General features: G+C 37.9%; 1 protein-coding gene across 2 annotated transcripts in view; it reads left to right on the top strand.

The window, feature by feature from the left end:
- ARID5B (AT-rich interaction domain 5B) overlaps positions 1-26,122 on the top strand; it is a 177,328-nt gene that overhangs the window by 18,591 nt on the left and 132,615 nt on the right. For both annotated transcript variants that reach the window (XM_039255366.1, XM_039255364.1), the window contains exon 3: positions 11,733-11,958. In XM_039255366.1, the coding sequence (XP_039111297.1) occupies positions 11,733-11,958 (226 nt within the window). The remainder of the gene's footprint in view (positions 1-11,732; positions 11,959-26,122) is intronic.

The following is a 26,122-nucleotide window of genomic DNA, read 5'->3' as shown; positions in this document are numbered from 1 at the left end:
GGTGCTCATTAAATATTTGTTGAATGAATGAAAACAAATGAAATAACTTATGACAATTTCTCAAATAAACACATTTAGTTGAGGGCTATAGTTTACTGTCCCTCCCCCCCCCCCCCCCGCTCTACCATCCACGAGTTAGAGGCTTCTGCCCCAGCTGTTTCTAGTACCCAGCACAGCTCAGCATAGATGCTCAGAACACCAAGAGTGAAAGAATACATGGACTTTCTGGCAAAAAAACTGAAAAGGGAGTAACCTTCATTTCTTAGACGAGAACAGGAGGCCCTGGGCACTGTGTGTTTCTGAAGGGCAGCACCAGTGTCTTCTTCATCGTCTTTCTGTGGCAGGTACTCAGCCCAGTGCTTGGTACAGAGCAGAGTCAATACAGGTTAATTGGATCAGATTGAGTTGAGTTAGGGAAAAGCTCAAACGAAATCTCTCCTAACAATAACAAAGGAAGCTCAGCTTGTGAATGCTCCCATGAAGGTGGCAAGGATGGTTCCTTCTGTATTGCCTTCTGCAACTGTTTTGTCAGAATGCCTAGAAGCATTCATCCATCCATCCATTCATTCATGCATTCATTCACTTACTCATTCTTTAAACTGTACTTGGGAGTGCGCTGGGTACTGGAAGTCATAGAGGCTATGCAGGTTTCAGAAAATTTACCTTGAAGAAAACTCAGGCTTTCTTCTCCAGTTTATACAACCTGCCTGACTTGGAATCAGGCCGTTGTAGTTGCTTGGCTCTGTCCTCTGTGCCGGCCTCCACACCACCGTCTTTGAACAGGAGTAGAAAGGTCACCCACTGTGGTTGCAAATTGGCTCTTGCATTAATCCTGGCTTATTCAAAAACACTCAATATTTTTCCAAACTGAGTTTAGAGCTTTTGATTGAAGCCTGAATCATTTACCACGGCAGAGCATATCACCAGTATAGGAAAAACTAGAACTTAAAAATACAAAGCCCCTTTAAGTAATCCAATATAGGATAATTACATTATTAAATAAAGCTGTAGGTCTCAAATTATTCCACTGCCATTGGACATGTAAGGATAATAATGTGAACTGCACTAAGTGAACAGAGAGAAAAAAATGTTTAACAAGAGGGAACATGCCTAAATCATATGTTTATGTTTAAATAGAGGCTACACAAAACAGGAAGATTTACTTGGTTTCTACATTAAAGCATTCTAAATAGGCATAAGGCTCTTGGTACTTCTCTGTGAAGACTGCTCTTCTCATTAGTGACAGCAGTATATCAAGACTCCATGCCAGATCACCAAAAACTCTGAATAATTCAGACAACTTTCGCTGTGGTTTTCATCTACCAACAGGGGCAAAGAGTTTTCTTCCTACTTTTAGGGTCTTTTTGGAATATAGGCCCTGCTGAACTGTCCACTTGGGCAGGAGATAATGTGCCTGTAAAACTAGGTGGAAAAAAAACAGGAGATGTCAAAGGGATGGTCTGGAGTCATTCGGTTTATTAGATCACCTGTGTTGGGTGGTGGTTGGGTTTGGGTTTTATTGCTATTGTTTTTTGCTTTTATAGAATATTCTTCTAGGTAACTTACCTGAACTTTAACACTGGAATTGGGCTCATTTATCTTCTTTTGCTTATGTTTTAATAAGGCCAGGACTAAGAATATTAGTACCAAGCTGGTTTTTATTATGGCACCCTGAAAGTAGTTAAAAAAGTAGACTGTGGAGTAAACACCCTAAACATTTGGCCAAAGGAAAGGTGGCAGGCTCCACCCCTGACTTCACACATCTTCGGTATATATCAGATACTTGCTTGTTTAGAGATGAAATATCTGGGACACTGGGATGCATCTTCATGCTGTCGTGTAAATGGTTTTTAATCATCGGGAGGAAAGAAAGGCACATATGTAGCAAATCCAAAAGGAAAGAAGTTGGAAACTAGGAATTAATGAGAGGATGTTTCTGGTGCTTTCTTTAGAGATGGGCTTCTGGTCAGGGGAGCAGGCTGCAGCCTAACAGGTTTTAGATTAGCGTGTATTAAAAATGTATTTAGGAACATAAAATATTTAGGATTTTTGAATTACTTGTTTGATACGCAAATGCCTTTGGCTATACCATGAAGGATGGTGGCATTATATCTGACAAATTACACCTCAGAGCAGTCTTCTGTTTGCTTACTCCCTCTAATTGTGCCAGGATGGATTCCCAAAGTTCATTGAGCCACAGGCTTTACCCAAATGTCTGGTGGGAGGGAGGGAGGAGGTTGGAAGAGAAGGGGCTGGCTTGGGAAATTGGAACCCAATACACTAATGAGCCTCCATGGCGAATCCATTTCATCATGTTTAGGGAGTCAAATGAAACCTTAGCACATACTTGAGAGGATATCTTCATCACTTGGACAACAGAAAATTCTTCACATTTTAAAATAACATATGAATGGCAATGTATGCCATCTTACTTTGGGGACAAAAACACAATACAAATCAAAAATTAAAATCCCTTTTGTTGCAAAATGACTTTAAATCCCACCCTTTGAACCCCCCAGGATGCTATTAGGGTGAGTTCCTTTGTCCCAGGGTAGGAGTAGCATGGATGGAGTGTTGCTACTGAAAGGGCTGTCGAGACCAATTTGCCAGGGAGACTGGAGTGCTCCCAAATCTAGTTTCTGGTTCCACATTAGCTTTCTCATCTCTGAAATGGGCCTGGGAACATCTACCTCAGAGTCCTTGCAGAGATTAGAAAGAGAGTATGTCTGCTAAATTTCATGGATTACTGTCTGGGTAAAGTAAAGCATTTGAGAATGTTCCATTTCTCCAGGACTGAGTAGAATGACTTAGAAGCCCAGACATTAGTAACTGCTTTTTACCCTAACTTCCCCTTGAAGGTAGCCAGCAGTAGCCACAGGGGTATCATTGTTCCCAAAGAAATAAGAAGAGTTAAGAACACACAGGTGACATCTGAATACTGCTCACTCTCACTCCCTCGTTTTTAGTTACAGTGACATGATGTAATAATAGTAATAGCCATTATTTCTTGGATGCCTACTCTGGGTGGACCATTGTACTGTGGTAACTTCAACATCCTTACTACCCAATGAGATGAGGGTTTTTTAAAAATCTTATTTTCCCCTCTTTTTTTGTTTTTTTAGTTTTTTCTTTTTTAAAGTAATTTCTATAACCAACATGGACTCAAACTCAACACCCTAGATCAAGGGTCACATGCTTCACTGACTGAGGCAGCCAGGCACCCCACCCAGTTTTTCAGATGAGACCTTGGCAAGATGATGTCATGTCTCAATGTGGACATTTAACTGAGTAGAACTGCTTTGGAATCTGGGTCAGTCGGACTCAGAAGCTTGTGCTTTCTAAGTATCCCTTAGTTCCTCCCAACATGGAACATCCAGAGATGGTTGCCATTAAAATTAGTATTTTTTGTCTGCTTTAAGCACAGCACAGTCTTTGGCTCCTTGGGAAGTACAAGAGAAGGAAAATTAAGCAAGGGTACCTGACACTAGTTTCTGCGATGCAGTTTACCATAGAGCATAGAATTCTGCAATTCAGCATCAAATACTGGTGCCTAATAAAGATTTAACATTATGTCCCAGGTAATAAGAGCAATAATTCCCACTTCAGAGACCAACTTAGTGTTGATATCATTTTATTTTGTCTACTCAGGACATTAAAAAACAACTACTACCACCTATTGCCATCCTCATTTCTGAGGAAAAATGGATATTCTAACACTGGATGAAAGGAGGAGGGATACGGTATTAAGTGGAAAGAGTGTGCAAGGGCGCCTCTAGATCAGCACTGTTTCCTTTTCTCTGATGTCTGCCCTGTGTGTTTCTCTGGTGTGACTCCATTAACAGGGCCCCTGGGCCCTCTGGCTTCCAGTGGGTTCAGCCTTAGAGGTGCCCCCCCCCCCCCAGGACAGGGACAGGAAGGAGACGGAAGACATGTATTTATTCCCTGTTCTTTCCTGTGAGCTTCCTCCAGGCTGTAGTTGTCCCTTTAAGGACAAGTCGCTGCCACTGGTAGAAGGATCTGCTCTGATTTTGGTAATCACTCACCCCCTCTTTGACCCTTTGGCCAAAATGTGATGATAACTGACCTGCCCTAAGCCCAAGTTCCTGTACAATCTCTCTCTTGCAGTTCCTTTACATCCCACCAACGCCTTTGTCATTAGTCCCTTCCTAAAATCTTCCTTGGATTGTCATTATACAAGTGTTCCATCGATTTCCCGCTGGGACCCTAACTAGTACAAAGATAGTTCTTGAAATCTAGCAAATTGAGCTTCATAAAACACTGGCTGCACTGTCTTCATTTTTCTCATTTCATGGCTGGCCAGTGAAAACTTCATCTTGTCGACCCACATTACCATTCTGTCCTGCCTGACTTTCTCGGACCTCTGACTGGCAACCATGTGCCTGTAGAGTGAAACCGTTTTACTCACCCTGTAGGTGTCCTGTTCATGGAGTGCACTAACGCCTAACTGGGAGAGTGATCAGCCAAATGAGTAGGTGCCTAGAATTGCAGTTATCTGAGCGGGGTTTGAAAGCATGAGAGTGACCAACCCAGCCAGGCCCAATGGTGGCACCTTCTGCCCCTTGCACATCATGGGCACGCAGGCCTAGCACAATGGTTAGAGCACAAGCTGAATGTGCTTGCACTAGTCTTTCTAAATGTTAACATTTAACAGTTTTTCTTCATTTTTAGTTTCTATCTAGATGAAAACATCCCACTCTTGGGGAACCAACTGGACAATTATTTTGGTTTCACAATTTATTTAGCTAACATCATCCATTGGTAGGCTTGCATTCCCAGTGTTTATCACATTTCAATTGCTACAATGAATATTTTAAAAATCTAGGATGTTTGGGGAAGAGTGAGTTGAATATGCCAGGTTTTCTTGTTCTCATTCCATCCTCCCCCTGCCAGCCCCTTTATATTACAGTTATGTGTTCATAATCCTTTGAGCTTTATTAACATAGCTGAATATAGTTCTCCTAAGCAATGATTGGTTATTGGTTACTTCATGGTGTTATAGGGAAGGTTGCATACATTTTCTTTCTTCTGAGGAATGACATACTCAAAGATAGAGGTTTATCTGTGCATAAGAGAGACCTAGAATTAGGTAAGTGGCTTAGATAAGTTGGGAGTTCAAATCTCTCTCATGTCACAGCCTACAAGTAAATGGCTCAGGGCTAGTATGGTAGCTGTGCTCCATGAGGTTGCCCAGAGACCCAACTCTGGGCAACTCCTGTCTTTTTCCCCTGAGAGATTTTTCTTCATGTGTATGGTCCAAAGGCATACCCATTCCCTTTTAAGGGGATGACCTGGAAGTTGCACACATCACTAATACTCAAATATTTTTGGTCAGAACTTGGTCATATGGCTGCTATAAGGGAAGCAGGGGAATGATGTCTTTATTATGTGCCTAGCAAATTAGCGGTTTATTACAAAAGAATAAAAGAAGAATAGATATTGGGGGAAGACTAGCCACAGTTGGGCGATGTTAAATTTCCCTTGTGTCAGCAAAGATCTTTTCTTACAATAAGCCAAGTGGGCTTTGGAGTTCCAATGAGCTTAAGTTGATTCTGAGATATCTAAATTGACAACACAGGACTGGAGTCTGGATGAATTTTTGAAACCAAACTGGAAAGTAGTCATAGGATTAAAGGGAAATATTGGACTTCCCATGGAGAATGATTTCCTCAAAGAACAATACGCAGAGAAAGAAGATCTGGACCCAGACGGCATCTAATGTTTCCTACATTTTCCCAGTAGGGAGATGGAAAAAGGAAGAAGAAAAATTGAACAAAGCAAAGAAATGTATAGATGGTAGGTGCTGGGTAGGTGTTCTTCATGGATCCAGTGAGTATTTGCACATCTCATGAGCAGAGCCACTGACTGTCCTTTCAAGGATGCTTATATAATGTATAGCCTTGGAAGACAGAGCTAGTGTCTTTCTCCAGAACAGAGAGCAGGCATAATTACTGCCCAGTATTAAAGATTTGGGAATCCCTGCAATCAGAATCCTACTCCTATAATGCACCCCACTGCCTGTGCAGGTATCATCTAGCCCTCTTTACATCTCATTTTGGGAATTAGGTGTGGAAGAAGCAACACAGACATAATACTTTCACTGCAGCTATTGCTGTGAGCAATAAACCATTCTTTGTCTCTGATCAGGAGTCTTGTGTCCTCTGCCAGCATCTATGGAACTGTATAAGGATAACTTGTAAGATTGAAAACAGAGTAAAATCTCAGACTCTTCACAGTTCTTAATAAGAGAATGAGTTTCATCAAAGGTAGGGCTGTTCATTATCAAATGCCACTAAGAGGTCAAAAAAACCAAAGAATAAGAAAAGGCCTTGGTTTTGTGATACAACCCAATGGTTCTCAGTTTTTGGACTCAAGACCCTTTGCACCCAAACTATTGAGGGCACTGAAGAGCTTTTGTTTATGTGGCTTATATCTATTGATATTTGCTGAATTATAAGTCTAAGAAATAACTTAAAATACTTGGCAATTCATTTAAAAATAATAATATGACCTCCATATGTAAAAACAACTGAATGTCAAACTGAATCTCAAACTTTATACAAGATTAAGTCAAAATGGATCATACTTCTACACAACTTTGGGAAGCAAACATAGAAGCTTTTTGTGAGCTGGGATTGGGCAAAGAGTTCATAGATGAAGCAGCAAAGCCACAATTCAAATAAAAAAGCTGATTTATTGGACTTGATCAAAATTTAAAACTTTTGTTTTGTTGAAGACACCACTAGAAGAATGGAAAGTCAGCTACCGAATAGGAGAAAATATTTTCAAAACACATATCAGACAAAAGATCTGTATTCAGTAGATACAAGAATTCTCAAAACTCAATGGTCAGAAGACAAACAACCCAATTTGAGAAATGAGCCTGAAGACCTCAACCCACACTTAACTGAAAAGGATATACGGATGAAAAATTAACACCTGAAAAGATGTTCAACATCATTAGTCATTAGGGAAATGAAAATTTAAAACATGATGAGAAGCCACTACATATATTAGAATAGCAATAATAAGTTAACTAACAAACACAGTATCAAGTGCTGGCAAGGATGAGAAGCAACTGGAAGTCTCATCCATTGGTGGTGGGAATGCAAAATGGTACAGCCACTCTGGAAAATGGTTTCTACAAAATTGGATATACACTTACCCAGCAGTCCCTTTCCTGAGTATGCTAGAGAATTGAAAATGTATGTTCACACACATGCGCGCGCGCACGCACACACACACACACACACACACACACAAACCTATCTAGTTATAGTGGCTCTATTTGTAATACACAAAGTTGAAAACAACCCAGTGTCTCTCAATGGGCGAATGGATAAACAATTTTGTGACACATCCATATCATGGGATACTACTCAGCAGTGAAAAGGAGCAAGCTATTGATACATATAGCAACATGGAAGGATCTCACAGGAATTATCCTGAGTGAAAGAAGTAGTCTCAAAAGATTTCAGATGGTATGATTCAATTTATATGACATTTGGAAAAGAGAAAAAAGATAGCAAGAACAGATCAGTGGTTGCCATGTGTTAAAAGTCATAGAACTATATACCAAAACAGGAAATTTTACTGTAAGCTAATTTCAAAAATAAGAACAGCAATATAAACCCGTTATATATTTGCCACATTTTAATGAAAATTAATCATATTTTCAAAAACAAAAAGTAAAAACAATGGCATTGCTTTACATTTTTGTAAGCTCTTTACTGTCTAGCTTAATAGAGACAGCTGGATTCTCATATCTTCTTCTGCATTTACTCTCTTGCCTTACCGTATGTCATATAGTCTCTGGAAAACCCCACTATACACTTGAAAGAGAATAAGACTGAAAAAAGCAAATAATGTCTTAGTATTATTATGATCTTTGTTTTGATTCTATGGACCACCTGAAGTAGTCTGGGGGATTCCCCAGGGTTCCTGGACTACACTTTGAGAACCACTGACATAATACACTGTCCCAAATTTAAGTAATTATCATAGCATCTTAACTCTTTTTTTTTTTTCCCATACCCACATGTCCTGGGTTTACTTAATGGTTTTGTTCAAATTGACCTATTTTTTAACTTAAATTTATTTAAAGAGGAAACTTTCTAAGTCTCCTATAAATGGAAAACCAGTACCACTTTCCCATAAATGGAAAGTAACCACAAAAATAAATAAGCAATGAGTAATATGTGTGTGTGTGTGTGTGTGTGAAGTTTACCCGTGAACCATCTAAACTCATCTCTGCATGTCACGCTTTGAAAAACACCAATGCAGAGGACACAGGACAATTAAAAATGGTAGCTGGCTCTGACATACCACTTCATTATGTTAGTTCATTTAATCCTCATATTTACCATAAGAGGTAGATGGTATTATCCTTTGTTTCTACATACATACAAAATATTGAAGCACGGGAGGTTAAAGAAGTTTCCCAGTGCTCCATGGTGAATAATTACAATCCTGGGATTTGAACCCAGGCAGAAGACTCCAGAGTCAGGAATGATTACTATGTGGGCAGATAGGAAACCCGGATTCTTGTCTAAGTTCTATTGGAAGTTGGTATGAGGATATGTAGTGACACTGAACCTTATTGTCCTCATCAATAAAATGAAGGAGGTGGAATATATCAGGGTGTGCAGGTTTAAATGTTGTTTGGCTGCCCGGGGTGGGGGTGGGGGCAGGCAGGTAAGGGAACAGGGAGGGATAGCGTCAATGGTCGATTGGAAATCTTGCATCTTATCTAAAGAAAGCGCCCACTTTCAACTGTTTTGGGGGGACGTTGTTTTTGTTTGTTTGTTGGCAGATATCTCTATTTTACTATTTCATTCCATCTCATTTTATGAAAACATGGAAGTCTGGATACCTTGTGCAAAGTTTTCCAATTTTTAGACCATGTCCAAAGACCAGCAATACACAGTCAGGCTAGCTTGTGACTTTATCACTAGATCCTTTCCTTCGACATAGAAGATTTCTATGATTGAAAAAGCTGTTTTTTATACAGTGGTAGACACAAAATCCAAATTACAGACACAGCCATTTAAAACAATGATGAAAGGGGATATGGGCTTCGATAGCATCTCAACACTACATAAATATTGATCAGGAACTGGGTTAATTGAAAAGCCAAGGTACATTAATAGAATAACAAAGTGTATTTCTTTGTGTTCCTTTTGTGTTGTATTAGAGTAAATCAGCAATATTTATCCAGTGCTAACTCTCGGTTTGCAGCGAGCTAATGTAATCATGAGATGAGCTTATTGAAATTCTTTTCTTAGACATAGAGGCTTGACTGAGAACGGTGAGTATTAGGAACTTCAGTCAAAGCTTGCTCAGAATAGTAAATATGAACATGTGATTTATGCCATTGTGTGTACAAAGCAATGTTTCCTGAGACATTTTCTATATATATGTTAGCTGTTTTGTTTTTTGGGTTGGTCTGCTGCTTCCCCCTCCTCCGCTTATCAGATTTCCTTCTAAATCCTGGCATTTGACAGTGTTGCAGGGCCAGTTTCTCTGTGAATCCACAGTAAAACATACTGGTGGTTTCACAATTAATCCAAACTTGGGTTTATGGCTTATGCGTGTTTATGTGAATTCCTGCATTTGTTTTTATATATGTGTGTATGTTCATAAAGTCTGTTTCTGAGAGAGAAAAAAGAAGGGAGAACAAAATCTATAGACTGAATCTTGAAAGATGGGTTTATTCTTCAGTGACATCATAAGGATTGTATTTTCTCTTGGTTAATAAACTGTTTGTTTGGCGGGCGTTGTAAGCCAGCCAGCACTAGTCATGCCATTTCTTGGAAAAGATCTGAAGCAACTGGTAATTGACATGATAATCATTTGATCATAGCGCTATTTGAAAATAACACTCATCTCCAAACTTGTCTCTTCTAAGGAACCATATTTGGTAACATTGTTGCCAAATTCCATCTTTGCTAATGTTGAGACTTCTATACCATGATACTTAATTATTTTCAGTATATTCTAAACTTGATTTCTGGTGTGTCCTGTGCAGAAGCTGTTCCCATATGCTTTGAAACAATACCCAGCCTGAATTTTCATTCTGACATTTAATAATCAGCATGTAATAGCTATAAAATGCGTGACAACTACAGATCTTTTATTTCAAGAAGATGGTGTAGTGAATCTGAGTGAAATCATCCATTGAAATGGTACTGTGTAATAGGCCCCATTGTTTGTAAAGTATTGAATTTTTTTTTCAGGAGCAGAGGATAAAAACAGTTTCCACTTTGGGTCCCATTCAGGGGAAGTTCATATTTAATCATGATAAGAGAAAGGACTCCATTACGAAAGTTTTACTTTTCATTTTTGATAGAGTATTTATTTTGCTGCTGCCTGACAAACTTTGTTCTCAGAAGCAGCTTGGAACTAGATGAGGAAAAGTGAAATTTTAGATCCTACCTTAAAACATTTTTAAAAATGAAATCCAGGATTTCTCATTGTGTGAAGCTTATCTTAATAAACCCTTTTTTGTTTGCTTTGGAGTAACGTGTGCAGTACTGTGTGTGTGTGTGTGTGTGTGTGTGTGTGTGTGTGTGTGTAGAGGTGGCAGAGGAGGAAAGAGTCATGTTTAACAGCAAAATTAGCCAAAATCACTTATGAATTCCTTTTGTTTAATAGCTTAGAGATATCTTCCTGTTGTTGTTTGTCAAAAATATTTTTAAGATTTTGTAAGCCTGGGGGTTTTCACAGCTAAGCTTTTCTTTAGAAATGTGAAGTAAAAGAAATGAAAGAAGTCGGTTCAAGTTGAAATGTCAAATGCTTCAAATAATTTAACTTAAAACCCAGTGAGATGATCTTCTTAAGCCTTTTCCAAAGAATCTTTGGGTAGGAGAGCCCCTCCTTTACTCCATGGATGGATATCTGTTAAATATCTTGCTCGATTAATTCTGAGTCAGAAAAGTTGGTTCTTTCCTGGAAGCAATTAGAAATACTTAAAATTCAAATTTATGATCCATAGGAGAAACTTAAGTTTCAGCTACTTTTCTTTAGATTCAAAGGCTTTCTCCTCACTCACCCTCTCTCCTCTTACCCCATATGTATTAAAAGAAAAAAAATCAGTTCATTTCTCAACTTACAAAGTTTTTAAGAAACATGAGAATGTGTAAGTTTCTTTCAGTGGGAAGCACATAACATTTATGAAGTATTTCTTTTGGGATTACATCACAGTTTTATTTAATTTTTAGGACAAAAGTTAAATTCAATATTTGTGTATAAGCCAAGGGAAAATGTACCATAAACATAGGAATTTGGGGGTGAGTCAGAGTTCCAAGAATCCCAGATTTACTTAGATCATTTATATAGAGGCAGGCTAACCATTAGTCACCTAGTTCTTGCTTTTTACATTTGCAATTAACTGCACCTAAAAATTAGCTTTCACCCAAGTGGTCCGATAGGCAGCATGGGCTTTGGCAACTGGCATTAAAAATGGCTATTAGAATTACTGCTCTAATCATATAACAAATATACCTTATAAATTATTTTTCAACTAGACAGCTAGCAGTGAAAAGCCACTGAAGTGAAGTGAGCTATTAGAGATGTTGTGTCACCAAAAAACATATTGTTTGCTCGCTTAAGGCTAAACCACTCAAATGATATTTCAGATGGGCTTTGTTGAGAATTTATCATTTGCCTCTCAACCACCAATAATATTTTTGTTCTTCCCTGACCACCTCTTGTAGGATGAAGTCATTGCTGTTTCCGAAAAGGTAATCGTGAAGCTTGAAGACCTGGTCAAGTGGGTACATTCCGATTTTTCCAAGTGGAGGTGTGGCCTCCAGGCTGGGTCGGTGAAAACCGAGGCGTTGGGAAGGAATGGACAGAAGGAAGCCCTGCTGAAGTACAGGCAGTCAACCCTCAACAGTGGGCTCAACTTCAAAGACGTTCTCAAGGAAAAGGCCGACCTTGGTAAATAGAATTTGTACTTCCAAATCTAACATGTGGGCGGATACAGTAACCTACTTTTTTTGTTCATAGACTTTTCTGGAAACCTGCCGTATATATAATTTTACATATACATAAGATTCCTTTAACCTCAAAGGGTCCTAGGAACACGTATGGACAGGTAGCCTGGGTGTGTAAGGGATGGATGTTACCTGCCGGATCGCAGGGCCTTCTCTTTGTGGAACCCTGTGCCAGAACCTGGGGAATAGCACACGTGACCTCAGGAAGCTTCCAGTTGGTGTGGAGGCATGAGACTTAATTAGGGCACCTGAAATTGAACTAATGAAGAGTTTAAATATTTGTTCTAAGTAGAAAATATGACATCTGTTAATACTGTGCCAGCATTTCATGTTTTTATGTTGGGTGGAAAGTGAAGTGAGGAAGAGAGGTGAGTTACTTTGTGTGGAGCAGGAGAGCAGTGTCAGTGTGGAGAAGCCACTGGTTAGCAACTCATGGCATAGATTTCCCTGGGCTTTTAGCACTTGGTGATCACCATGAATGTATTTTTTTTTCTTTCCTTCTTTCCCTTATTCCACTGTAAGTTTAAAGGAGACCTTAAGAGTTGTAGTAGTTTTTCTAATCAGTGTTTGGATCCTGACTCTCCTGCTTGTGAACTGTTTTCTGGGCAATTTGTTTAACCTCTTAGCCTCAGTTTCCCCATCTGAAAAATGTGGGAACTTTACAGGGTCACTGAAAAGTAAGATATGAAGGGTTTTGCACAGTGATGGTTGGTGTATAGGAGGGGCTCCATAATTAATTCTATTGCTTTTTCTTGACATTTTCTTCTCCAGTGCCTTTTTGTTTCCTTTTCTTTTTTTCCCCTTCCTTCTGGTTGTATGTTCCTGTGGCATTCAGTGACTTACTCTCCTAACATTGCTCAAGACCAAAGTTGTTGACCTCTGATTTAGACTAGTTATTTCCTCTTTAGGCAAAGAGGAACTTTACTTTTAACATATTAAGGCATCTTTTTCTTTCATTCTGGCACAATGCTGATTTTCATAGCCCTATTTTATGCTTTAATGTGACAACTTCCTGTTTTTTTAACCTAGGATTTAACTATTACGACAAACCTAGACAATTTATTTAATTGGCATAAAAAGACTACATAACACCAGTAACTGTCTTTCATGAGATTTTGATTTGTGATGAGCTGTACTGTGCTTTGGGAATCATATTAATATTTTCTTGCAGTTTGAGTCAATGACTAACAGTTTCCTGTCATCTTTTGGTAGATGTCAGGCGGTAGTATTTTGGACATGGCAGCCTGTCATGTGTACATTTAGAGAAAATTATTTAATCTGGTGGTTTTATTTTAAAGCCAATAAATTGATTTCTTACTTAAATTTCCTGTATATCCTAGCACACTTCCCAATTTTATGAACACAAATGACCAGTCTTCTGACCTTTGATAATGCTGAATAATATATCTGTTGTATTATTTTCCTAATGTATGATCTAAGTTTCATGGCTATTGTCTTATGTTTTCCTTAACATTAAAACATTTCTTTTGTTTGTTCGATTTTTTTTTTTTAGTTATGGAATATACTGTTACTAATAAAAACCTAAACAGGAAACCCACAGGGGACAAAAGGATGTGTAGATGGTTAAGCTTGATGTCGCACATATAAACAAGAGTATTTATAGCGGAGTTGTTTTCTGTTTAAAATTGATAGTTTATTAATGAATATGAAAAGAAACTCAATCTCTTAATCTTAGCAAAAGATTTAGAGGGTTTGATCTTACTGAATTCTAAAAAATGTCCATGATCTATTTGTTAATAACTGATTGCAGAAGAAATTGATTTATCGCGAATATTCAAACTACTCTGTGGTTTTCAACTTACTTGTTCATTAGACTCACCAGGGGAATTTGGAAAATAATACTGAGTGCTACGTCTAGCTTCCCCAAATTCTTCATTCACTGAGGTTGAGACAAGGCCAAGGAATGTGTACTGATAAAAGACTTTCTAGGTGATTCTAAGTTTTTTTTTTGTTTTTTTTTTTTTTTGGTCTCACTTGGGAAACAGCACTACAATTAGCGCTGAGGAAGGGAAAATAATCAACAGGAGATTTGATTGGGAGGCTCTCCTCTGGTGAACAAGAAACACCATGTACTTTTCCTTTTTTGTTTTTTAATGTAAAATACCCCTTTAAGGATAGAATTTGGGGCCTTGAAATTCTACTCAGTTGGTATGAACTGTGGGGAATTTGAGACAAATAGCTTTTGTAATTGGAATGCACACTGTGTTGTAATAATGTGGAAAGAGAAACAAAAACTTTCCTTAATGTAATGAGTTTCCATTATCTGCCTGATCTAAGGTTTACAAGTCTACATTGTTAGGATTTATATTGGGGAGATAGGGGGTGTCATTTGCTGTACGCATTCCTGTCCCAGCAACTTTCTCTTCAACCTCTTCCTTTCTCTGTCTGCAACATCAAAATATTTGTTGTCTGTACTTTTCTTTCTGCACAGTGGTTTTCTTATCTCTCTTTCTCTTGGCCACACTGAAACCACTTCCAATACCACATTGTTAATGGAAGTTCACACACTTATTAGGTTTTTCCTCCACTTCCAACTCCTCATTGTTCTTACCAAAGAAAGAAGATGAACTCTGAGATTACTTAAGACCCCCCCTTTTTTTTCTGGTGGAAGTAAGCAAAGAATGGAAAGATCTCACCTTTCTGTGGCTAAAATAAAACTCCCGTACGTTATTTTTTTAACTGAAGTATTTCATCACATTAAAACATCAATAACAACAAACTAATTAGGTTGACTCTTAAAGAAGGGATTCTAACTTCTAAAAGCTAATTAAGGAACTCTTCTTGCTCAACGTTTAGGTAGAATAAGCTCCCTTTAATCCCAGTTTGTGTCACTTCCTGTCCCTCTCTGAATAGTAAAAAAAACAAGAACGTTCTCACAAATGTGTGCCTGCCAACAAATTAATACTCTGCAAAGAGAAACTCTGCCCCAAATGGCAGCTTCCAATAACTGCTCTGATTCAAATCACAGCTCTTATTTTTTTATCCCCTTCCCCTTCAAGGACAATATTTGCGGATATCATGTTTGCTTTTTATAAAATCTCTGCAGTTTTCGTTTAAGATTCTAAATGACTGGTGATAACATGACACATCTAGGTAGTGGGAAAGCCAACAATCTTCAAAAACACTCCTGAGATGTGTTGGAGCGCCTTCATCCCCTTCCCTCCTCTTTGTCCTTTTCAAAGAAAGAAAGTTCAGTATGAAACCGATTCAAATTATGACTTTACTCAGTGAGATGTTTTACCTTCTGTCAGACAGTTTCATACTGAAGTTTATAGAAAAAGGAAAATAAGAAGAAAGAACTGTGTTAAAATAGAGGGGTTATGGAATGTATTATTCATAAGCATAACGAACACAGGAACCTGTTTTTCCAGAAGAATCGGGTTGATTAAATCATTCACTACACAAGCTTCTAGTTATTTATTTTTGTCTTTAGAATTACAGTACTTAGCTTTTGTAATAAAGTGGACTTGATATCCATATTTGGTATGGCAGTTGGAAGTAGTCAAATGAAGAATTATTTCATTTTATGAAATTTTTAGCAACTAAGGAATATAAACACTATCGGTTAAACATAGCAGACTTGCATTTTTTATTCCTTGGGCTATAGTTTGAAAAAAATCAAATTATTTTATATAACACTGCTTCTTACAGAGTTCCTTTAAGTGAAGTATGAAAGCTGCAGAGTAAGCTTTATTGGCCTATAAATATGTCATTATAGTTGGACTACATTTATATGCTTTGGATTGTTGTTTAAGCCAAGAAAATATGTCTCTACAGGTTGACTTTTTATTGAAACCCTTTGAGGCATACAACAGAATGTATTTTAGGCCAAGGTTATTAAAACAGCATTTTTATTTTTTTGCAGCAGACTCATTGTCAATTATGCTGCCACAAACTGTCTGTGGATGGGCAGTTATGAATGGTTTCATCTCCAAATGTGTCTCTAGAAAAAGAAAGAAAAGATAGAAGTGTCTGAGCTGAAATTGAGAAAAGAGACCAAAGGATGTGGGTGTGGGTACAGCTGAATTTAATGATGGGGGTTCCCTCAATTCAATTTCTGCTTCTAAAGGCCCATCAGACTGAGAAAGTGTGGCTTCCCCTGTCCCTTCTGGTGCTCGGATTTTACTGTACTTTGGGGAATAGACAGCATGAGGGTTGAAAGAGCAGTGGATGGGAGGGCAGGAGACTCTTGGTTCTACCTGCCTTGCAGATCTGTCACTCCCTGGAATAATCAGCAGGTGTTTGTACCTTCAGGTTGCTTGGATGTAAAATCAGTGTAATAGTGTGTACCTTGCTTTATCTCCCTGGATTTTTTAGAAGATCAACTGGGAAATAATTAGCTAGTGTCAATGGCAGCATTTGTGATACTGAAGTCCTAGTGTTTTCACCATGTTACTGAGAGAAGGAGTTTCTATATGATAGGGAGCTGTGTGGTATGATATTAGTTTATTTGTCCCTTTTGAACTTCCTGAGTCAAATGGTCTAGTTTAGGGCAGGGTTTATTCTGATTACTACCTGCCTCAATAGAAGATGGTTATTAAAATCCTTCTGTTTGTTTGTTTGTTTGTTTGTTTTTACAAATAGTTTATTGTCAAGTTGGTTTCCATACAACACCCAGTGCTCATCCCCACAAGTGCCCTCCTTCATGCCCATCACCCCAGTTCCCCCCCACACCCATCAGTCCTCAGTTTGTTCTCAGCATTCAAGAGTCTCTCATGGTTTGCCTCTCTCCCCCTCTCCCACTATTTCCCCCCTTCTTCTCCCCCGCGGTCCTCCATTAAGTTCCTCCTAATCCTCCTGTAAGTGAAAACACATGGTATCTGTCNTATTTCACTCAGCAGAACACCCTCAAGTTCCATCCATGTTGCTACACATGGCCAGATTTCCTTCTTTCTCATTGCCATGTAGTATTCCATTGTATAGATAAACCACATCTTCTTGATCCATTCATCCGTTGATGGACACTTAGGCTCTTTCCATGTTTTGGTTATTGTTGGTTTTTGCTTTAATATATCTATTACATATTGTGTGTATATATACATAAAATATATGCATATATTATATATTAAATATGTAACATATATTAAATATATTACAAATATGTATATATAAATTATGCATATAGAATATGCATATATAATATATCAAATATATATTCTATATGTGTATATGTTGTGTATATATAATGTGTATATATTATATAAAACATGGTATGTATTATATTTTAAAATATATTATAAATATATTATGTGTATATATTATATATACATGTATATATGCATATACATATATACAAATTATGTATATATTAAATATAAAATATATTTATGTTTTGTAAGTGTCTTTACATATAGATATTTTTTTATGTTGTATAACTTTTTTCCTCTTGAAAATTTTGTCAAAATAAACTGGGCTATAAGTGCCCAGTAGTGTAAATGACTTCTCAAGTATGTTTAGTCAGAAATTAACTATAATCTTTGCTTGGAAATCTTGGAGACCTTGTGTTTCAGATGGTTATTTCAGATCTCTTTTGAGTTTGATATGTCAAGCTGCTTTCTGGGGTGTGGATGGGGTCAGGGTTCTTGCTCTGCTTTGAAGAAAACAGTTTAAATGTCTCCATTATGAAGCATGCTAAGGTGCTGATGGTTTATCATAATGAGGAATTTTCACCTAACACATCTAATGAACTTACTAGGGTTGAAGACACGCTGATTATTATGACAGTCCTTTCCTTCCTGCCTCCTTCCTTCCTTCCTAGATGTAAACTTTGTATGTATACCAAGCAGTCTTATATTGTATTTGCTGTTTATATTTTGACTTCCATTGCTGGGTTAGCTGTGCTATTTTCCTTAAGGTAGAAACTTGTGAAGTTATATTGCTTGATATATTGCTGAATTATTCTAGTCATGAATATCATGAGGAATCCCTACAGATGGGCCCTTCACTGAAACAGATCTGGCCTTTACAGTATCCTTGAGTTCAAAATAGAAATCAATTACATATGGATTCTATCAGAAATTTGTAAAGGTACTCTCTAAAGGATTTTCTTGCAGGTCCCTCTGACAGTATTGTTGTGTGAACCACACATTCTTTAAAGAAGCCCATCATGGTACAGTTAACACTGGACAAGCATGCTGTCCAAGGGCCAACATGACTGTTTCCTCACAAGGTTGCTTCATGTCACTGTAAAGTGAAAGCCCAAAGGACCTTTGGCAGGAGTGAGTTCACACTTCCAAGAGTCTGTATCCAAGATATTCTAAAGATTTGAACAGGACATTTTCCTTCTCCTTAATGACAGATCCCTCACCATCCTGGTTACTCATCTTAGGATCCACTTTGAGTGTTCCTTTATACCTGCTTACCCATTTATATTTTATGAGCTCATCTGTGCTGAGAAACCTAGACCCAAACAAGACGTGGCTTCCAGTGGAAGAGAGACTGCGATACACATCCTTTGGGCTTGGCAAGCTACAGGTAGAACATAACACTGACTAAAGTATAAGACTCTCTGTCTAATACCAGCTGTATGGTCTGGACTTCTACTTCTCAGAGCAAGAAGGAGGGAAAATATGTTATTCAGCCACTACTCCTGAATTTTAGTCACCTGGGGTTTTTTTGGTTTTTTTTTAAACAATAGTGTTAAAGTAGACTTTAGTAGATATATATATCTATAGTAGATATATATATATATCAAACAGGAGGTGGCTTCCAGTGGATACACACACACACACACGTGTATCTCACCTTTAGTTTCTGGTTACATACCTGGGGACTACTAGAGAAAGTCTTTTAGGGAGCCTTGGCTTTTTGCAAACCCATTAATTTCTGGTATCATAGATGGATTGATGAACTTGGAGCAATAAATCTTTTTGCATTTGGGGATAGGAGTGCAACATTGACTCCGTGCCTCTAATATGCTTTAAAATGAGGTTCGATTCAACAGTTCCCCTTCCAACGGGAGATACATAATGCTTCCCTCCTCTTGTAACTCTAAAATGTTTCTGTTTGCTTTCCACCTCTCATCTCTTGAGCCGCTGCATGGTTACTGACTGCAGGCCGTTATTATAGCTGCTATCACGATGGCATCACCTCGGAGCACAAAGCACATACATCCTACATGTGATTTGATGTGACTTTTCCAGGGGGTTTTGTGAGCAGATATTTGATTGGGGCATTTAGGTTTAATTCTCTTTAGTGTTGACGCTGATTCTTCCAAACAGCTCGTTTATCTTTTAGAGTACTTCAAATGTGAGGTTTTATTGCAAAACATTAATTTTCCTAAATGTCAAAGATGCACGCCCCTTCTCTCCTCCAGCATTATGTGTTTAAGTCTGTAGTTTGTACAGGTCACTGCAGAGAAAAGCTGAGGTTTGGACTTTTACCCCGTTTTAATAAATATATTTATTTAGGACAGACTGGAATAATGGTGGGTTTCCAAAGCCTTTACGATGTGCTTCATGCACTGTAGGGGCTGAGCAAACAGTGCTGCCATTTTTGGGTTTCCTGATTGCCTCACCTTGTGTGTTTCCACCTAGTGTGCTGGGCTGAAGTGGCCTTACTTCTTTCTTCCCTGAAATCCCAGAGTCGTGCCTTGCCGCAAAATTTCTTCCTTTGTACCTCTCCACTTGCTTTCTAAATTTTCAGTAATTTCTAACATGTTTATACTTCTGACCCTTTTAAAATATTGGCTTTCAGCCTGTAGCCCTCCTTTCTTCAAAACCCTCATGCCTACTGGATCAAGTACAATGTGGTCGGCAAGCATCCAATGAACTGTTTACCCCAGTCTCCATTTCTTTACTTATTAAATAACTTTCATTGCTGTTGTTTTTATTATTCTCCATGCTATCCATGTTCATATTGAAAATGCAGGCATTGCAAACAAAAAGGAGACAAACGTAAGCTGCTTCTCTTCCTCGCACCCAGAAATAACTGCTGTTAGCACTTTGATATATCTGTATGCCAGTGTATATCATATATGCAGAGACAATTCATATGCATATACCTTTTCTCCATAAAAACAAAATCTAACGTTTTGCCTTCTTGATTTAAAGTCGTGCAGATGTATTGCAACAGTGTCTCCGTGTCCTAAAAGGTTCTACACTGTTTCATCTTGCCTGCATTATGTTTTATCATAGAGGTGTTTCTATGGTTGGACATTTTGGTTACTTCTGTTTTGCCAAAACTGTATGAAATTCTTGTTGCTCTGCACATACCCATGACTGTCTCCTTATATATTTGTAGAGGCAGAATTGCCAGCTCAAAGTGCACATGGACTGTTAAGACAGCCTATCTCACTCCCTTATCTCCTATCCTTTATGTAAACCTCCTGCCTTAGTCTAACTCGTCTAACTGCTTGGTCTTCTCTCTCTTTAACAGCAAGGATCTACCCTCCTGCCCCCCTCCCCCCCCCCTGCTCCGCCCCCAATCTCTGCAGTACACTTTGAGTGGCTCATGCCTTCACTCATTCTTGAAATGCCCCTTCCGGGACTCTTTCCTATAGAAATTCTCTCTTCTTTAAGACTCAGTGTAAGTCCCGGAAACCCTTGTTCGCCATCCAGCTCATAGGATTTTCCCTGCTTACAGAGCTCTTATCACACTGTGTCTCTACCACCTACTAAGCTCCTTACTCTGTAACTAGCAATAGAATGCAGTATCTTTTTCTTATCTTTCTCGTAACAGTCTTAGGTCTATTGTGTAGGCGCTCTAACTTCAAAGCTATGCCTCCTCCGTTGAGTAAACATGCGACTTTTATGATCAGTCTCTGAAATCTCTGGAGTTCTCTGCTCTGAGTTGAATTGGGATCCCTGTGTGGGTACAGTGGTCGCCTTGTTTTCCAGCACTTCCCAGGATGACATCCTCTAGAGGAGGGGCTGCCTCATTGGTACCTGGGAGGAGAAGCAATATGCTGGGGGAGGGTAGGTCGCTTTTAACTATTTTGGCTTAATTTGTAGTCCGCCATCTATAGACTTATTGTAGGACACTTATTAAGAGAGCTTTTGAACATGCTTGAAGCTAGCTGCTAGCCTGAGGATTTTTGGTGCGGTTGTAGAGATTTGTTGTGTGTAGACATTTTATGTATTAATGCTGGCACTTATTAATTCGTCTCTTCCTCAAGGGAATCTTTTACATGTTTCAGGATTATAGCAGTCACAAAAATATGTGGGAAAATAAACAGATCCAGACTGGACTTGCTCTGCCTTATCTTTTTATTTTATTTTATTTATTATCGGCTTGTTTGTAATCTGTCTTTTTTTTTTTTAGGTGACAAGTTATTAATAATGGAGATGGTTTTAGCATGGCATCTAATATTTTGTATTCTGGACAATTGCACTGCTTTAATTCTCATCTCCCTTAAAATGGTTACTTGCTAATCATGATGGAAGATATTCTTCACCTTCCAACTACCCATTAGACTTTTTTGGTTCACAAAGAAAGTACTCTATTATGCCCTACAAAAACAATGCTTCATGCTTGGTCTATTCACTCAATAAGAAATAAAACATTGTTTTCATAGCAGTGCTGATAATAAGGCAGATTTCAAAGCATGATGAAACATATACTTTTCCAGCAGAGAAAAACCTATAGTTACCTGGCTAATTACCTATCATGTGATGGTTGTGTGTAAATATAGGCTTCTCACATTTGCAGCCTCTGTATGGTGTCTTTTTTCTCATTCTTTCCTTTTTTTTTTAAATTGAGAACACTTACTTAGTTGACATTGTTTTGTATTAATGTTTTCAATCAAAAATTTAGAATGAGCAAACAGAAGCTGTCACATTAGGTTGGCTTCTTTTTGACCACTGTACTAAGCCATTGTAGAGTGGACTTTAAAATATGAAAGATCTAGATTCAAATTAAAATTTTTGCTCCAGAAGCTATATGACCTTAAAAATTGTAATTCTGCTTTGATTGCTTATCTGTGAAACAGAGTTAACAATACTTGTCTCACGGGACTGCGGGAGATTAGAGTAGATCACATATGAGGAATTACCAAGCATACAGTGGGAGCACTTGATCAAGAACATGGGTTTCCCTTTCTCTCCCCTTTAGAAGAATAAACCTTACAAAATGCTGTTTTCTCTCCCAGAAAGTAAAGTAGACAATTGCAACATAAAAGAATACCAAGATATGGATAATAGTAGTATGCGACTTCACTCCGGTTAACTCCTAAACGTTGGAGTATCTATTATAAGGCACAGAAGTTAATTCAGGGTTAAGTAAGTCATGATCCCAGTTTTCTAGGGATCCAAAAAACCTTGAGGGTTGTTTTGAAGTGCTTTTAAGGTGATCTTTTAAAATTTAATTCTTTTGGTCAGTATTTAACTAAGTGTGTATTGTGCCACAAACCATCTGCTTTTATTTTCTCTGATCATTCTTAGGTCATAATGAACAGCTGATTCTAGTTGGTTAGAAAATTTGACGCCAGGAATCCACATGTTCTTTGGGATCTCACAAGTGAAACATGTGAATAACTGGCTTCATCTGATGCTCCTCTGTCTGCGAACTGGCTGTTCTTGTGGTATATTGGGTTTGTATAGATATATGGTACTTGTGTGTTTGTGGAATGGTCAGACTGGAAATCTGTTTGTCCTTGAGGTACCTAATTATTCCAAAAGAAACCAAACCATGCTGTTAAGGCCATGGTTTTGTGTATTTCCTCTTGAAGGTCATAAGCAAGAATTTTCAGTATTCATCAGGACAGCCTTCATTATGCTACAGTAACAAACATCTCCCAAATATCAGTGACTTAACACAACAAATGTTTATTTCTTGTTTAAGCACAGTTCATTGTAGTGTACAGGACTCTACAAAACAAATTTTACCTCTTGTGATGGCTCCACACTGGTGTTTCATGCTTATAGGAAGGAGAACAGAGGGGTGTAGAACTATGCGCTATAGTTTAAATGTTCACGTAAACTCAGTAGTGACATGAAGTAACACACATCACCTCTACTCACATTTCACTATTTATTCAGATTGATTTCATGGTCATGTCTTACTTCAAGGAGGTGAGGATATATAACCCTACAGCATTCTTGGAAGGAAAGGAAAATTGGATGTTGGGTAAACATTTATAATATCTCATACCTGCTCTTGGGATAATGATCAATTTCAGAGAATAATAAAATCTCAGGGTTGATAATTTAGTTACAATATTCTACTTATGACATCTTTCCTGTACTTACTAGTTTAAATGTCTTCTGCTGAGATTTTGATTAGTTGACCTTTTACTGTTTTCAGTGGTTGGCAACTCATAACCTTATGAGGCAATTCCAGTCCATCTGTGATCATCTCTGTGTTAGAAATTATTACTTTTGATGACTTACGTTTGAAATATGTGGTTTATAGTACAAACTATTATATTAATGGTATACTGTTGTTACTAATTCTATTCTTGTAAAAACAGAGGACAAATCAAATTTTAGTTTCCTTGATAGTGTTTCCAATATTTGAAAAGAGCTGCCCCTGCCCCACTTTTTCATTCTACTGGTCCAACAGCAACAGCCTCAATCCCACATTCCTTATGTAGTATGGTATGGCTTCTAATTCTTTCCCCTTGCTGGTAGTCCTCATCTAAAGGAATCTCAGCTGTCCCTGCCACTCTCAGAGTGTAACTATATTTGTCGTTACTTAAAGAAAAGATGGGGGGCGCCTGGGTGGCTTAGTCGGTTAAGCGTCCGACTTTCGCTTAGGTCATGATCTCGCGGTTCGTGGGTTCGAGCCCCGCGTCAGGCTCTGTGCTGACTGCCAGCTCAGAGCCTGGAGCCTGTTTCAGTCTGTGACTCCCTCTCTCTCTGACCCTCCCCTGGTCATGCTGTCTCTCTCTCTCTCTCTTTCCTAGAAATAAATAAAAAAAAAAAATTAAAAAAAAAAAAAAAAGATGGGACTGCAACCCCTTAATTGTTTGTGTGTACTACATGTAAAAATTTAAATCATTTTCCCCATAATTTTACTATTTATATAATACATGTAAAAATTCAAAAGTAAGAGTCCTTCTTCACCTCCTTTCCCATTTTACTCCTTCTATTAGAATTCACATGTGACTAACAGTTGGTGCTTACTGCTCCAGTTATCATGTGTGTGTGCGTGTGTAAATTGTTTTGCTTTAAAAATAAGATCTTACTGTGGACGCTCACTATCTGGCAACTTGCTTTTATCAGCTACTTAAATAGCCTACAACTGTTCTGTCCAGTATGGTAGACACTAACTGCGCACGGCTATGGAGCACTTGAAACATGGCTCCTGTAAAAGAGAAACTGAGTTTTTAATTTTAATTATTTTTAATGAATTACGGTTTAAATGTAAAAATTGAAACAATTAAAATATTTTTGGTTAAACATAAAATAACTTTATTGTTTTGATAAGGCATCTTATCATTTCGCTGCATACTTAGCATGCAAATTACATGTACTGTAAGTGTAAAATACACATGATTTCAAAAACATAGCATAAATATATATCTTATTAATTTTGATATTAGTCACATGTTGAAATAATATTTTTGATATGTTAGGTTAATTAAAATATATTATTGCAATTGATATTACCTTTTCCTTTAAATTTTTTAATATGGCTACCGGAAAATTTTAAGTCATATACGTGGCTCACATTATATTTATATTGGACAGTGTTGATCCTGTGAGATTTGAATAGCTATGATGGTTAGCCAAAGTTCTTATTTTGAAGTAGGATCGCTGTTGTAAGCACTGAGTGCTTAAGAAGGCAAGGACACTAGATTTGCTGTGGAAGGAAGATGAAAATGAGAGTGGCCCAGTGTCAGGAACTCATAGTGTAGTGGGGCAGACAGATGCAGCTAGATTGTGACATAGAGTTTACCAGGGTGTGGAATAAGGTGTAAGCAAAGTGCACTGGAAACATGGAAGAAGTTGCCTAACTACATGTCTCCTCGTAATGTGAGTAAACATAAATGCTTAAAGAGCAAGGATTATGATTGTTGAATAAATGAGGAGATTCCCATCCCATGTGATTTCTCTGCCCCACCACGATATTACTGGCAGTGAAGAATCTTGTGATCAATCATGTCTGATGTAGATCTTCTTTCTGAATGGCCTACTCCTCTCACTGGGAATTTGGACTTTGTTCAAATTTGGCTTCCAGATAGAATCCCTGTGTTTGATGTTAAATGCCGACCTTTCATTGTCTCTGATAAACACATTGTGGTTTATACCAAGCTTGTCTAGTTAGCAGAAGAAATATATATATTATATATTCCTCATTGAAATTCCTAATATTTTGTCAAAGCTTTAGCACTTCTACCCAGAAAATATTATGAGATGTTGAAGGGAAGATAATTAAGCTGAAGGCTCCTTCTTGATTTATTTGAGCTTATAGATTTCCATTTGTCTCATAACTATGAAGACTTTTTAGGCCTACTAATGCATTCTCTGATGATAAAAGGATATTAGTTGAAACTCAGAATGTTGTCTTTATCCTCTCATTGAGTGGCCTTGATTCATCAAAGTAATATTTTCATATCGTATTCTCTGCTTGTATTACCTAGAAGCTAAGAAAAAAATTGGCAATTTTAGATTGCAAATGATAGAACTTTTGCATGAAAATGTCAACTTTCCGTCTGGTTACATTATTCATAGTTGCAAATAGGGCGAGTGTGGTTAATGAAATCAATTCACATAAAACAATTTCTCCAGAAGGCAGTGTTAGTGGTGGATCTCACAAAATCAGAGAATTTACCTTGGGCAGAGCTTTCTGACTGAATAAAACTTCTGTCAAACCTGTTCTAGGAGTGAAGATAGGGATGGTGTATAGATCTATACTACAGGTAGCAGGTTCAGGGTTTGGTAGGCAGTGCACTGATAATCATCATTTTTCTCCTACCTGACCCCACCCCCGCAAAAAAAACCTTTATAACTTAAGATAGGCTTTAAGTCAAGTGCCTGAATGTTCTGCTGAAGAATCATCTGAGTCATGGGTTCTTCATCAAGAACCAATGAAAAAATTTTGTGAGGATGCCTAACTGCCCACAACCAATGCCACATCTTCATGCCAAACTCTATATGTAAATACATATTTTCTTGGAGACCATTCAGAGCATTAATCTGATTCTG

The sequence above is a fragment of the Hyaena hyaena genome, unplaced genomic scaffold (genome assembly GCF_003009895.1).
Source record: "Hyaena hyaena isolate Hyena2069 unplaced genomic scaffold, ASM300989v1 scaffold_522, whole genome shotgun sequence".
In the NCBI taxonomy this organism is placed as follows: domain Eukaryota; kingdom Metazoa; phylum Chordata; class Mammalia; order Carnivora; family Hyaenidae; genus Hyaena; species Hyaena hyaena.
The sequence above is the reverse complement of the archived record's forward strand: the minus strand, read 5'-3'. Positions and strand labels throughout refer to the sequence as shown.